At 48.2% G+C, this 13496-nt stretch overlaps 1 protein-coding gene across 2 annotated transcripts in view; it reads left to right on the top strand.

Annotated features, from left to right (window-relative positions):
• Positions 1-10942, top strand: part of LOC135522631 (uncharacterized) — a 41960-nt gene extending 31018 nt beyond the window's left edge. For both annotated transcript variants that reach the window (XM_064949075.1, XM_064949074.1), the window contains 4 exons: positions 1471-1642; positions 1858-2711; positions 2895-6907; positions 7632-10942. In XM_064949075.1, coding sequence (XP_064805147.1) covers positions 1471-1642; positions 1858-2711; positions 2895-6907; positions 7632-7666 — 5074 coding nt within the window. In that variant the 3' untranslated portion in view covers positions 7667-10942. The remainder of the gene's footprint in view (positions 1-1470; positions 1643-1857; positions 2712-2894; positions 6908-7631) is intronic.
• Positions 10943-13496: the final 2554 nt, after the last annotated feature.

Here is a 13496-nt window from a genome sequence, read left to right as displayed (position 1 = left end):
AAATAAAAACACCTATTTACATAAGTTTTCAGACCCTTTGCTATGAGACTCGAAATTAAGCTCCAGTGCATCCTGTTTCCATTGATCATCCTTGAGATGTTTCTACAACTTGATTGGAGTCCATCTGTGGTAAATTCAATTGATTGGACATGATTTGGAAAGGCACACGCCTGTCTAATATAAGATCCCACAGTTGACAGTGCAAGTCTGAGCAAAAATCAAGCCATGTGGTCGAAGGAATTGTCCGTAGAGCTCCGAAACAGGATTGTGTCGAGGCACAGATCTGGGGAAGGGTACCAAAACATTTCTGCAGCATTGACGGTCCCCAAGAACACAGTGGCCTCCACCGTTCTTAAATGGAAGACTCTTCCTCGAGCTGGCCGACCAGCCAAACTGAGCAATCGGGGGAGAAGGGCCAAGAACCTGATGGTCACTCTGACAGGGCTCTAGAGTTCCTCTGTAGAGATGGGAGAACCTTCCAGAAGGACAACCATCTCTGCAGCTCTCCACCAATCAATCAGACTTTGATGGTAGAGTGGCCAGACAGACAGTGCTCCTCAGTAAAAGCCACATGATAGCCCGCTTGGAGTTTGCCAAATGGCACCTAAAGGACTCTCAGACCATGAGAAACAAGATTCTCTGATCTGATAAAACCAAGATTGAACTCTTTGGTCTGAATGCCAAGCGTCACATCTGGAGGAAACCTGGCACCATCCCTACGGTGAAGCATGGTGATGGCAGCATCATGCTGTCTGGATGTTTTTCAGCAGCATGGACTGGGAGACTAGTCAGGGTCAAGGCAAAGATGAACGGAGCGAAGTACAGAGAGCTCCTTGATGAAAACCTGCCCATGACCTCAGACTGGGGCGAAGGTTCACTTTCAAACAGGACAATGACCTTAAGCACACTGGCAAGACAATGCAGGAGTGGCTTCCAGACAAGCTTCTGGCTTCTCTAAATGTCCTTGAGTGGCCCAGCCAGAGCCCGGACTTGAACCCGCTCTAACATCTCTGGAGAGACCTGAAAATAGCTGTGCAGCAACGCACCCCATCCAACCTGACAGAGCTTAAGAGGATCTGCAGAGAAGAATGGTATAAACTCCCCAAATACAGGTGTGCCAAGCTTGTAGTGTCATACCCAAGAAGACTCAATGCTGTAAATGCCATATTTCAGATATTTATTTTTAATAATTTAGCAAACATTTCTAAAAACCTGTTTTTGCTTTGTCATTATGGGGTATAGTCTGTAGATTGATGAGGGGGGGAAACAATTTAATACATTTTAAAATAAGGCTGTAAAGAAACAATGTGGAAAAGGTCAAGAGGTCTGAACACTTTCTGACGGCACTGTATGAGTGCTCTAGTTTCTAATAGTCTGCGTTCTTTGCGTTTTAGGTTCTTATACGGTGTTCTAATACTGTGTTCTGTGTGTTCTAGGTTCTAATACTGTGTTGTCTTCTCTGTGTTCTAGGTTCTGTGAGGGGCCCAGAGGGGTGTATTCAGAGTCCAGGGGCCACCGAGACGTGTCCTACTGGAGGAGGAGAGGCCAGGACTTCAGTGTTCTCCTGGATTACGCTGACTTCAGAGAACCTCGAGGAGGAGGCTATAGGTCAGAGGGGGTGCAGCAGCCACAGAGAAAGGAGGTGATTTTAAATCTGTGATTAGGTTATTTGACCTTTTTAAAAGACCTAGTGTAATGATAAGTAAAACCACTGAGGATGACACAATAATGCGTGTTCCAAATGGCACCCTATTCCCCATAGGCCCTGGATCAAAGGTATTGCACTACATAGGGACTAGGTTGTCGTTTGAGACCTATACAAAGATTGATTTCCATTGTTGTCCTCTGTCTGTCTAGGTGCCCCCAGAGGATCAGCGGCAGCAGCGTGAGAGGCAGCGTTGGGCAGTCCAGTCCCGCTCCAAGCAGAGAGAGGCAGCGCTGCAGCAGTGGACGACGGCTGCCGTGGAGAGGAAGTGTCAGAGCCTGGGCACGGACGAGTGGCGACCCGCCGTGGTCAGCTTCGCCCGCCAGCTCTCGGACAGCGAGGGCGACAGTTGGGCTCGGGCTCAGGAGCAGCAGCAACTGCAGCAGCGCCACCTCCGGACACCGGATGGCGCTGTGGTTGTAATGGGGCCCAGGAACAAAGGGAAGTCCCAGTCTCTGCCCCGAATGCTGCCGCCGGACAGCCTGCAATACGTGGCCATGTCTGGGTCTGTTGGGTCTGGGCAGGACGTATACAGGAAGGTCAACGGCCATCCAGGGTCCCATCACGACCCTTACAACAGATATAACCACAACCAGGCTGGGACAGGGGACAGGGACAGGTGGTCTGAGAATGACAGCAGACCATCCAGTCAGGCTAGTATGGCCAGCCAGCTTAGCCAGGCCTCTCTGGTACCAAAGACCCGGTTCAGCCGTCCCCTGCGGCCTCCGTCCTACGAGGTGCACCAGCAGACCCGGGGGAGTTCTGAGACGCTGTCAGGAGACCCAGCAGCAGCATCAACTCCACAGCCCCAGGCCAGGGACAGAACCCCCCTCCCCCACCCCAGGATGGGTGACCCCAGGCTGGACTATTATTCACAAGATGGAGGGTCCGGCACGGATCCTCCGGGTTATATCCCTCCCCCATCATATCCCCCCAAGAGAGCTCCGCTTATGAGAGGGGGCCATGGAGGTCACAGGGGCTATGGAGAGGTCCCAGTGAACTACAGGTAATGGTTGTTGTAGCAACTTGTTGTAGCCTTAATTGTGATTTTTAATATTACTTGTTTACTTTGCTTTTGAAGCACTTTGATCATTTTCTGTTGTTAGAGAACCATCTGCTAAATGACCAAATGAACATTAATGTAATATACAATGTAGATGTTAAATAATTTATCATGTGTTATTATCAGGTACCACCAGGTGTTCCAGCAGCAACAGATGCGTGGGACCCCGGACCCCTGGTTCAGTAGCAGACACACCGGTGGAGGAGCGTCCTGGCCGGAGCCTCAGAGAGAGCCCCTCCGAGAGAGGAGCGTGCCCCACCGGAAACAGCTCTACCCTGGCAACAGCGAGCAGCAGCACCAGCCGGGTCTGGGTCCTGGCATCCAGTACGTCCACGACCCACGTGTCCGACAAAATTCCGGGGGAGGAAGCTCGTCTCTAGGCGGTGGAGGTAACTCCATGACAGACCCCGACAACATTCGCCACATCCGTAACTCCACATCCTCTGAGCTTCCCAGTGTCACCGTGTCAGACCACTCGTCTGATGACAGTGCCTTCCTGTCCCTCGCCTCCACGGGGGCCCCGCCAACACTTGCCAGCACGTCAGATCCAGCCAGTCCGACAACGCCGAAGTCTACTAGCGACTATGACAATAAGAATAACCGGTGGAAGCAGCAGCACAGCGATTTGCACAAAGAGACTGACTCACTAGATAACTTCCCAGCAGCAACTGACCAAAACTGTAACAGGTATAATCCCAAAAACAACCTAGGTGGTTTCTCTGCCTTCCAGCCCCCAGCCCCGGCCTCATCGGTGCTTCTTAGCTCCAGCTCAGACCAAGGATTCTCGGAAACAACCATCACGCAGGTGAAGAAGATAGTTCCAGGAGACTCGGGGGTAGACCACAACAACAGAAACTCTAAGAGGAAGTCTCACAGTGAGACCATATTCTGCCTGGTGTCTGTCCCCATCCACATGCAGCAACAACAAACCAATAAAGACTCAGTCTCCACAGCAGACCAGAACAATAACGAGAAGATGCCTGACAGTCTGCCAAGTAGTCTGCCAATCGTGAGCGTCTTCACCACAGAAGACAACCAAAACACTGTGGTCCAATCAGACAACAGCCAAAGCCTCCGTAGCAAGTCGTTATCAGACATGGGTCTCAAACCCCCCTCCCACACCAGCAGCTTCAGTTCTATGAGAAGCACCAGGAAGGGTCCTCTGAGGAAGGAGATAGTAGACGCCTGGTCACTCCAGGCCAGTGCTGACAAGGAGCTGTGCTATGCCGGCTCCTGGCCCGGGGACCAGTACAGGAACCAGGAAACCCAGACCAGCTCCCCCGTGAAGGGTCCTGGGTGTACAGGGGGGACAGGTCAGCCTGGAGGACAGGGGGGTCAGGAGCCAGGCCACCCGGCCTCGGACACAACCGCAGACAGCGGCGTGGGCCCCGACTGCAGCTCTGTGTCCGCCTCCTACGGCGTGGGCTACCCCATGAAAGGCCAGAAGAACCTCCACCCGTCCAGCAACAGCGCCTTCTCCCGCCTCAGTATCAGCCCGGCCCAGCCCCTGTCACTTCCATCACTCCCACCCCAGCCTCCACCCTCTGGATCTGGGGAGGAGAGAGACCAACATACTTCCACATCCAGAAAGACTGGTGCTACTACCACCACCTCCAACACCACTACCAAACCCCCAGACGATGTCAACGCTAACAGCCAGGGCCAGGTGGCGTTTGGTCAGTTCCTGCTGAAGCCGGTGAGTCGGCGGCCGTGGGACGCCATCGAGGAGCTGGAGTGTTTCAACAAGGCTGCCGGCGTAGAACTAGACCAGATCCAGAAGGTCCAGCCCAGGAGACCCAGTGTGGACCAGTGTATAGATGACCTGGACGAGGTGTACAGGAACATCATGGAGCTGAGCAGAAAAGACACACAACATCAACATCAGCCCATAGCCCCTCCCCTTCTAGATTCTGAGCGGGAGACAGTTAGCCTTCCAGACCAGCGCCTGAATAACAAACCCAACAACAACGTCCCTACCATCAGGCCCAGACTAGACAGCTGGGGCCCTGGTTCCTCTATAGACCCAGAATATAGGGAGGTGAGGAGTGCCTTCTCCAGGCCCCAGCCCCAGAACAGGACCAGCATCCCCAGACCACTGAGAGAGGACCTGGTGCCAACTGGTTTTAGAGACTACAAACTCCACAATGAACAGAGTGACCACAGGGAAACCTATGACCCCAGGCTTACCTACAGGCAGGAGCAGGACGTCGCCAAGGAGTCTCTACTGAGGGACGTGGGGCTCACCGTCTACACTGAAGCCCCTGGGAGTCTCGGAGAGCAGGACCAGCACTGTGGCCCCACATTCACACCGCTCACATCGTTAGACCACAAGGAACTATGTCACAACGTGCAGCTATTATGGGAGAGCGGAGAGAAACCATCTCTAGCCAAAAGCAGCCAGGTTGAGGTTGCGCACATCCGTGAGGGCAGTAATAAGGACGAGCTGGGCCCCACTAAAGTAGTGGAAGAGGAGAGGAAGGTAAAGCCGGATAATGTGCCCATCGTGCCACCCAGATTCAGAGGCCATGAGCCCAATCTGAACATCCGCAGGGCACGGAGTGAGAATAGCAGGTCGCCAAGAGGTGAAGGGTTGTGGGGGTCACCACGACCCGGCAGGCTGACCCGAGAGGCAGTGATCGCCTTCAAGGATGGCGACTACAGATACAGCGTCAGCTCCGATCCTCTGAGTTGGCGTAACGAGGCGACGTTGGCAGATCGACACCTGGAGACCCTGCTGATCAAGGAGAAGGCGAACACCAGGCCCACGGAGGACCTGAGTAATCTATATGAGGTGAAGTGTGCCAAGGGGATCCCTGAGAACGAGACGATGGAGCAGAGAGCAGCCAGGATACTGGGGATAGACGTAGCCCCGGATTCACTGCAGAGCCGGGTCCAGGAGAGAGAGGAGGAGTCACTGCAGGGGGTGGTGGAGGAGAGCGAGGAGGAAGGAGAGACTGGCATAGGTGAAACACAGGCACACAGCCCTTACAGAGAGCAGCAGAACCAATATGACACAAAGACTGGGGAAGAGACACCAGAACTCCATCCAGAAGGAGCACAGGCTGTGGAATCACTGGGCCTGGTTGAACAGAAAGAGGAGGAGCAGGAGCATAGAGACAACACAGAGAATCAGAGACAACACAAAGAAGAAACCCAGGAGCACAGTCCGGACAGAGACACGGAGACAAAGCATGTGAGAAGACAGTACGAACAAGTGATGGAGGTAGAGGTATCCGTGGTTACCTTGGGAGAGGAGAAAGGAGGAGGACCCAGTAAGGATGACAGCCTATCAGTATATGAAGACAGACATGCTGGAGGAGGTGGCGAGAGCCAGAGCCACCCCTCCATGGTGCTGGAGCTACCGGAGTTCCCTCCCAGTAGTCTGCCCCTGTCTCTGCCCATGACCCGAGACGAGGAGCTGGCCCTCAGCGTGCTGAGTGTGGGAGGGGGTGGGGAGAGGCAAGGAAAGAAGGGACACGGTAGTGGTGGTGCCTCCCCCAGGCTCTCCTCGCCCCCCTCCTCCATATCACCTGGCTGCACGGAGAGCATGGCCCACATGGATGAGCCGTTCTCCATCTCCTGCATCCGTGTCAGGTGTTCAGGAGAGGCAGAACCAGAACAAGAGACCGGGGTAGTGGTAGAGGCAGAGCGAGAGAACGACGCAAACCCAGGGGAAGGGATGCGGCAGGCAGAGGAGAAGAGAGAAAGGGGGGAGATGGAGGAGTTGAGGATGGAGTCCAAGGCGGAGGTGGAAGATATAGAAGATGAGCCAGAGGTCGTGCAGGAGGAGGAGGAGAAAGAGGAAGTCAAAATCAAGGGGAAGAAGGATGAGGAGAAAGAGCCAAAGATGAAAAGAGAGGAGAAGACAAGAGAGGGGCAGGAGGTGGAGAAGGATGAGGTGGTAGAGCCAGATGAGAAAAGAGAGGGGCAGGAGGCGGAGAGGAGTGAGAAACCAGATGTCCAACAGGAGGTTAGGCCAGAGCCGGTCTCCAGACCTATGAAACCTCCTCTCCTCCCCAAGCCCATCCCTAAACCTCGTAGCGGCACGGTGGCCAAGAGAGAGATCACCCTCCCCCTGAGCTTCAATGTGTCTTCCTGTGGCTCCTCTCCCACCCTAGAGGACGGCGAGATGCTCTCGGGTACGGTAGGAACATGGACACATGCATGCTTTAATTAAATAAGAACCATTTGGTTTGATCTTGAAAGATGTGCATTTCCTTCAGCCTCGTTCATTAGTGGAAGGGAGATTTGTTTTGGCATGTGTGCCACAAGAGGGAGCTATTATCCTAGCATATGAGCGATAGAAGCTTCATTTAGACTTGGTTTTAATACATTCTAAAGACTAATACTGCTGGAAAACACACTAAGAACATTCTCAGATGAACTAGTAGGGATGCAACCTTTGCTCTGGCTGGTTAAATGGCAGTTTGACCTAAGTGGACAATAAGGTGTTTTTATAGCAGAACAGTGGGAGAACCCAGCCATAAAACCACTCCAGAAATGATTATTCCAGCTGTATGATAGAACTGTTTATTGGGTTGGTTTAGCGGATGTCGATGGAAGGGTGTGTGTGTGGTGTGTGTGTGAGCTGGGAGTCCTCCAAGACCACTGTGACTCACTGAAACAAGTTGTTTTAAGTAAGATGGATTTTCCTAGCCTGGTCCCAGATCTGTTTGTGTTCTTGCCAGATTGGCATTGCAATGAGTGCCCAAGAGTTGGCATGATTGCACAAACAGACTGGCACCCAGACTTGGATTTCCCTGTGTTCTCATTACTGTGTATGAATGAACCTTTTAGCTAATGGAATCATCATCGTGAATCTCTGACTGGATTGTGATTGGTGTCCGTTCTTTTACTCCTCAGACTCCTATGATCCTAGTCGAGTGGAGAGAGTGTAACCTCGACCTCTATCAATACCTTCGACATCTGGGGGGGAATTGGCATTGGTCACCGCTCCGTCCGCCCATCCGTCCGTAAACTTTTCAGTCAATGCCTTTGTGTGTCTCCCAAATAGCACCCTATTCCCTATATAGTGCACTTCTTTTGACCAGAACTCTATCGGCCCTGGCCAAAAGTAGTGCACTAGATAGGGAATTAGGACACAAACTTCATCTCACCCCATGACCCCCCTCCAATCACTGTGCGCCCTTTTCACCAGTACAAGCATTGTTTACGCAACAGCAACAGTCTATAATGTCTGTCTGACTCTTGGTGCTCCAATGGCCTCTCGACTGCCAAACAAGAGAACCACCTGGACATACTTCTACTTACCCTCCTCTTCCTCCTCTTCACCATCCTCCTCTCCTTCCAGACGCTTCCAGTCATTAGTGTCCTACTTTTGACTAGGGCCCTTAGGGCTCTGGTAAAAAGTCGTACACTGTATAGTAAATAGGGTGCCATTTGGGACGTTAGCTGGGTTTTCTTGGAATTGCATGTCTGTCATCAACTGTCTCACAAAACCCAATACAACAGCACTGTGGTTCCTTCCTAGAGGCCTGATGTTGGAATATGAATGTAAAGAAGTGCTTCTGCTTTTCAAACACAAACCGTTACTATGAGATGAATCCACAAAAAGACAAACGTCTCGATTTACAATCAGTGTTACTTATGCACACACCAAATGTAAATAATAATTATAGAGGTTTAAGGTTTTATTCCAACATACTTTTGTGAGGTTTGTTGCTGAACTGTATATTTTCTTACCTGCGTTGAGAACTTAAATGTCAAAGAAGAATCCGATTTTGAAAGCTATACTCTTGAGATGTTATTAGCAATGGATACATCTTTCCTGGTTTCTGTTATTGTGTGTGTGGCTTGGCCGTGAGCCTGAGAATGTAATTCAATACGAGGCTGGACCAGATTGAGAATAGCCTGGTCCCGGATTTGTTTTTGCTGTCCTGCCACCTCCTATGGTCATTGGTTTGACAGTTGGCATGACGGCACAAACAGATCTGGGATCAGGCTAGATATAAAACACTGTGGTGTTTGACAAAAGTGTCACTCAGAGCAATACTGTTGTTACACAGGGCTTCTCTTGGGGCTGCTTTGAGAGAGCAGCCGAGAGCCTGTGTCCTGTAAGGTCCAATCCCAAACTGCCCCCTAGACACCTACATTTGAGATGGGGCCCAAGACATTGATCTCATTACAAATCGTTGCGTTAAATCTCTACCATTTGGTACTGAAAGCACCAGAGGTGGCACTGTTAGCTAACGTCACTGGTCTTGTGTCAACTGTCTGTGAGTCGCTGGTGGTTCACCGTTGGAGGTGTTCCTCGGGTGAATGTGAGGACCGTTTCCTTTCATTTCTAGTGCCATGGTGTGTCAGGACTGTGTCAGGACTGTGTCAGGACTGTGTCAGGACTGTGTCAGTGGTCAGATTTTGTTCTTTCAGCATCAGCAATCGCAGCGGCATTTCATTTCGCAAAATGTATTTATTTTTGTTAATCAATCCTCATACTGTACAAAAAAAGAAGTATATTTTAAGTATATTTTCAAATGTAAAAGAGGTTTATATTTAACCGTGCAGTTTCATTTGCTCACATAAATCAATTTTTGAGATATCACGTGAATATATCACATTTTTTCCAAAAGTGCTTTTTTTTTTGCAAGGAACAATAGATAGACATGTAAGGATCTCAGTGTGCCTTGTACACACTTCTGTTTCTGTGGTAGGCTGAGTCCCAAATAGCACCCTATGCCATAGTGCACTGCTTTTGACCAGAGCCATATTGACCCTAGTCAAAATGAGTGGACTATGTAGGGCAGGGGTACTAAAACTCTTAACCTATGAGGTCAGCAGCCGGCTGTTCTTCTGTTCTACCTAATTATTAATTGCACCCACCTGGTGTCCCAGGTGTAAATCAGTCCCTGATTAGAAGGGAACAATGAAAAAATGCAGCGGAACTGGCTTCAAGGTCCAGAGTTGAGTTGGAGGGATATAGGGGATATGCTGCCATTTTGAGGCGTACCAAATGTTTCTTTATGTTTAACACATACAGTATGTGTACTTTAATGGCTAAGCTCATTTTCTTATTTCAACTGGACATATTGTAATTCATCCTTAATTGTATATGGATAAGACCATTTTGTGTTATTTTGGCAATAATAATGAAATGTATGTTATGGAAATCAAAACTATATCTTTGATATATAAAATGTTAATTCATTAACCTGATAAATGTAAACGTTCAACATATCACACGCCTTGTAAGCTGGCAAAGCATAGCAATTCATATGTTTACATGCTCTTCACTAAGGATTTAATTGTAATTGTTATACACCTTTATGTTGTTGCTCAAATAACTGGCTTGCATATCACATTAGACTATATGTAAGGCCATGTGTGTCATCAACCAGTATTTGTTGAAAGATCTAAGCCTAATTCTGAACCAAAACAGGTTTCCATGAATAAAGATTTCAATATGTTATTTTTCCCCGCTTGCTACAAACATACTGCTATTATCTTTACCCCGGGATTGAATTTATGCGGTACGGATGGATGTTGCGTAAGCAAGGAAGTCAGTTTGAGCTTTGAGTTTGTGACACAGTAGCCCTGATATCAAGCACAGGATAATGTTGACACCGTCGAATTAGAATGATTGAAATTCTAAGTATGATTCTACTTCTAAATCATTGTAATTCTATGGTTGACACTACCAACCCTTTTGCCCTGTAACTCTAGGCTAGGTTCCAGGTGGACTATCGTTAAATGGTCATTCTCATAGACCTTTTGTACTGCAAGCTATTTGTAACATAGATACTATCGTTGCATATCTTGCTGTGATGTTTTCTATTTTCATACAAAGTCTGTACAGCTTTTTTTGTACGTGCATACAGGCATCCATTTTCTTTTTGTTATTGCATGTAATTCGTAAGAAGGTGTTATGGAGAGAGAGGTCATTTGCATATAATCGCATTTGGTACTATAGTCTACCCAATAAGCAGCTGTTATATTTCATATAATGCATATTTTATTTCCAAAAATGTACGCCACGTATTTAAAATGAAAGCAAGGTATTTTTTTGAGTATTGTAAAAAAAAGGGAACTCTGTTTTTGGAGCCACATGTTTGTCTGTATTCATGTTATGATCATTAAAAAGGAGCATACATACAGTCAGAGTGTGCTAGTGTTGTATAACATTGCAGATTATTCATAAATAAACTCTTCGCATGTAAGATATGCCTCAGTTTTTTTTATATTATCACTTTGGAGAAATATTTAGATGTGTATTTGGTTTCAGTGCAAAGAGGCAGTCTGTGAATCATACCGATGTATTTATGATGAATTGATAGTACTAAAATGGCCTCTGTTCTATTTAACAGATTCAAAACTACACTGTTCTGGCTGTGATCACTACATCTTCCATGGTTCCATGCATGTCTCATGTTATTGAATCTGTCCATAGTGCTGGACAAGGTACATGACCAAAAGTATGTGGAAACCTGCTCATCGAACATCTCATTCCAAAATCATGGGCATTAATATGGAGTTGGTCCCCCCTTTGCTGCTATAACAGCTTCCACTCTTCTGGGAAAGCTTTCCACTAGATGTTGGAACATTGCTTGCTTCCATTCAGCCATGAGCATTGGTGAGGTCGGGCACTGATGTTGGTCGATTAGGCCTGGCTCGCAGTAGGTGTTCCAATTCATCCTACAGGTGTTCAATGGGTTTGAGGTCAGGGCTCTCTGCAGGCCAGTCAAGTTCTTCCACACCTATCTCGTCAAACCATTTCTCCGTGGACCTTGATTTCTGCACAGGGACATTGTCATGCTGGAACAGGAAAGGGCCTTCCCCAAACTGTTGCCACAATGTTGGTAGTACAGAATCCTCTATCATTGTATGCTGTAGCATTAAGACTTCCCTTCACTGGAACTAAGGCGCCTAGCCCGAACCATGAAAAGCAGCCCCAGACCACCATTCCTCCTCCAAACGTTACAGTTGGCACTATGCATTCGGGCAGGTACAGTTCTCCTGGCATCCGCCAAACCCATATTCTTCCGTCAAACTGCCAGATGGTGAAGCGTGATTATTCACTCCAGAGACCGCGTTTCCACCGCTCTAGAGTCCAGTGGTGCTTTACACCCCTACAGCCGACACTTGGCATTGCGATTTTAGGGTTATGTTCGGCTGCTCGGCCATGGAAACCCACTTCATGAAGCTCCTGACCAACAGTTATTGTGCTGACGGTGCTTCCAGAGGCAGTTTGGAACTTGGCAGTGAGTGTTGCAACCGAGGACAGACCATTTTTACGCAATAGCTGCTTTAGCACTTGGCGGTTCCGTTCTGTGAGCTTGTGTGGTCTACCACTTTGCGGCTGAGCCATTGTTGCTCCTAGACATTTCCACTTCACAGTAACAGCCCTTACAGTTGTCCGGCGCAGCTCTAGGAGGGCAGAAATTTGGCAAACTGACTTGTTGGTAAGGTGGCATCCTATGATGGTGCCACATTGAAAGTCACTGAAAGCTCTTTTTTATTAAACCTTTATTTAACTAGGCAAGTCAGTTAGGAACACCTTATTTACAATGACAGCCTACCCCGGCCAAACCCTAACGCCAATTGTGCGCCGCCCTATTGGACTTTCAATCACGGCCGGTTGTGATACAGCCTGGAATTGAACCACGGTCTATAGTGACGCCTCTAGCACGAAGATGCAGTGCCTTAGATCACTGCACCACTCGGGAGCCTCTTCAGTAACGCCATTCTACTGCCAATTTTTGTCTTCGGAGATTGCATGGCTCTGTGCTCAATTTTATACACCTGTCAGTAATGGGTGTGGCTGAAATAGCTGAATCCACTCATTTCAAGAGGTGGCCACATACTTTTGTGTATATATAGTGTATATATACAACATCTTATGAAAGATCAGTGACACTATCAGGAGCGGTGTGCAGGTTTCTACTTTTTTCTCATTTTATTCAACTGTTACCATGCACCTGCAAAAAAGATGTGCCCAGATGTGCGAGTGCCTTTTGAATTGTGTGTGTATATAGTGTATATAACTGGTCTGCTAGCTCTGGTAGAATAACAACAGGTCCATTCAAATAGGATCAGTGATGTAGGAGTGTACTGTAAGTAGGTCACAGCATAATACTGACTGAAAGAGTCTCTGCGTGAACGTTCCTGTGTATATAAAACACATGTCCTACCTCCTAAATGGCGCCCTATATAGTGAAGCACTTTTGACCAGGGCCAATAGTAGCAGTGCATTATATAGTGCGTAGGGTGCTATTTGGGACGCAGCCCACGATCAAAGCTATCCTCATTAGCGTATGAACAGGATCCGAACGTCCCAGATAACAATGATGTTTTGTTGTTTCCTCTTCTCATTCAGTATCCCTCCCTGGGATTGGTTCATCTAACCATGAACTGATTGTCCTGTCTTCAAAAGGTCATTAAGTAATGAACTGTTGTGTAGTGTACATTCATGTGGACATACCACTTCCTAGCATATCCTATCTGTATCAGTTATGTTTTACAGCGTGCCTTCCAGGGGACAGTGGAGTTGTGATGTGCAGTAGTGTGCATTCAGAAATCAATGAAGAGGCTTAATGGAATACCAATAGTACTGCAAGTACTTCCTACTGAGTGGTCCCATATACCAGACACACACACACACACACACACACACATTTTGCTGCTGACAAACAATGCAATAGATTATCTCAGTATCTTGTTTAGCTTAGTATCTAGTAAAACTGTAAGCTATAAAAAGAAAGAGAGTCGCACACT

Source organism: Oncorhynchus masou, chromosome 30, assembly GCF_036934945.1.
Source record: "Oncorhynchus masou masou isolate Uvic2021 chromosome 30, UVic_Omas_1.1, whole genome shotgun sequence".
NCBI classification, from domain to species: Eukaryota; Metazoa; Chordata; class Actinopteri; order Salmoniformes; family Salmonidae; genus Oncorhynchus; species Oncorhynchus masou.
Note: the sequence above shows the minus strand (reverse complement) of the source record. Positions and strands in the feature narration are given on the sequence as shown.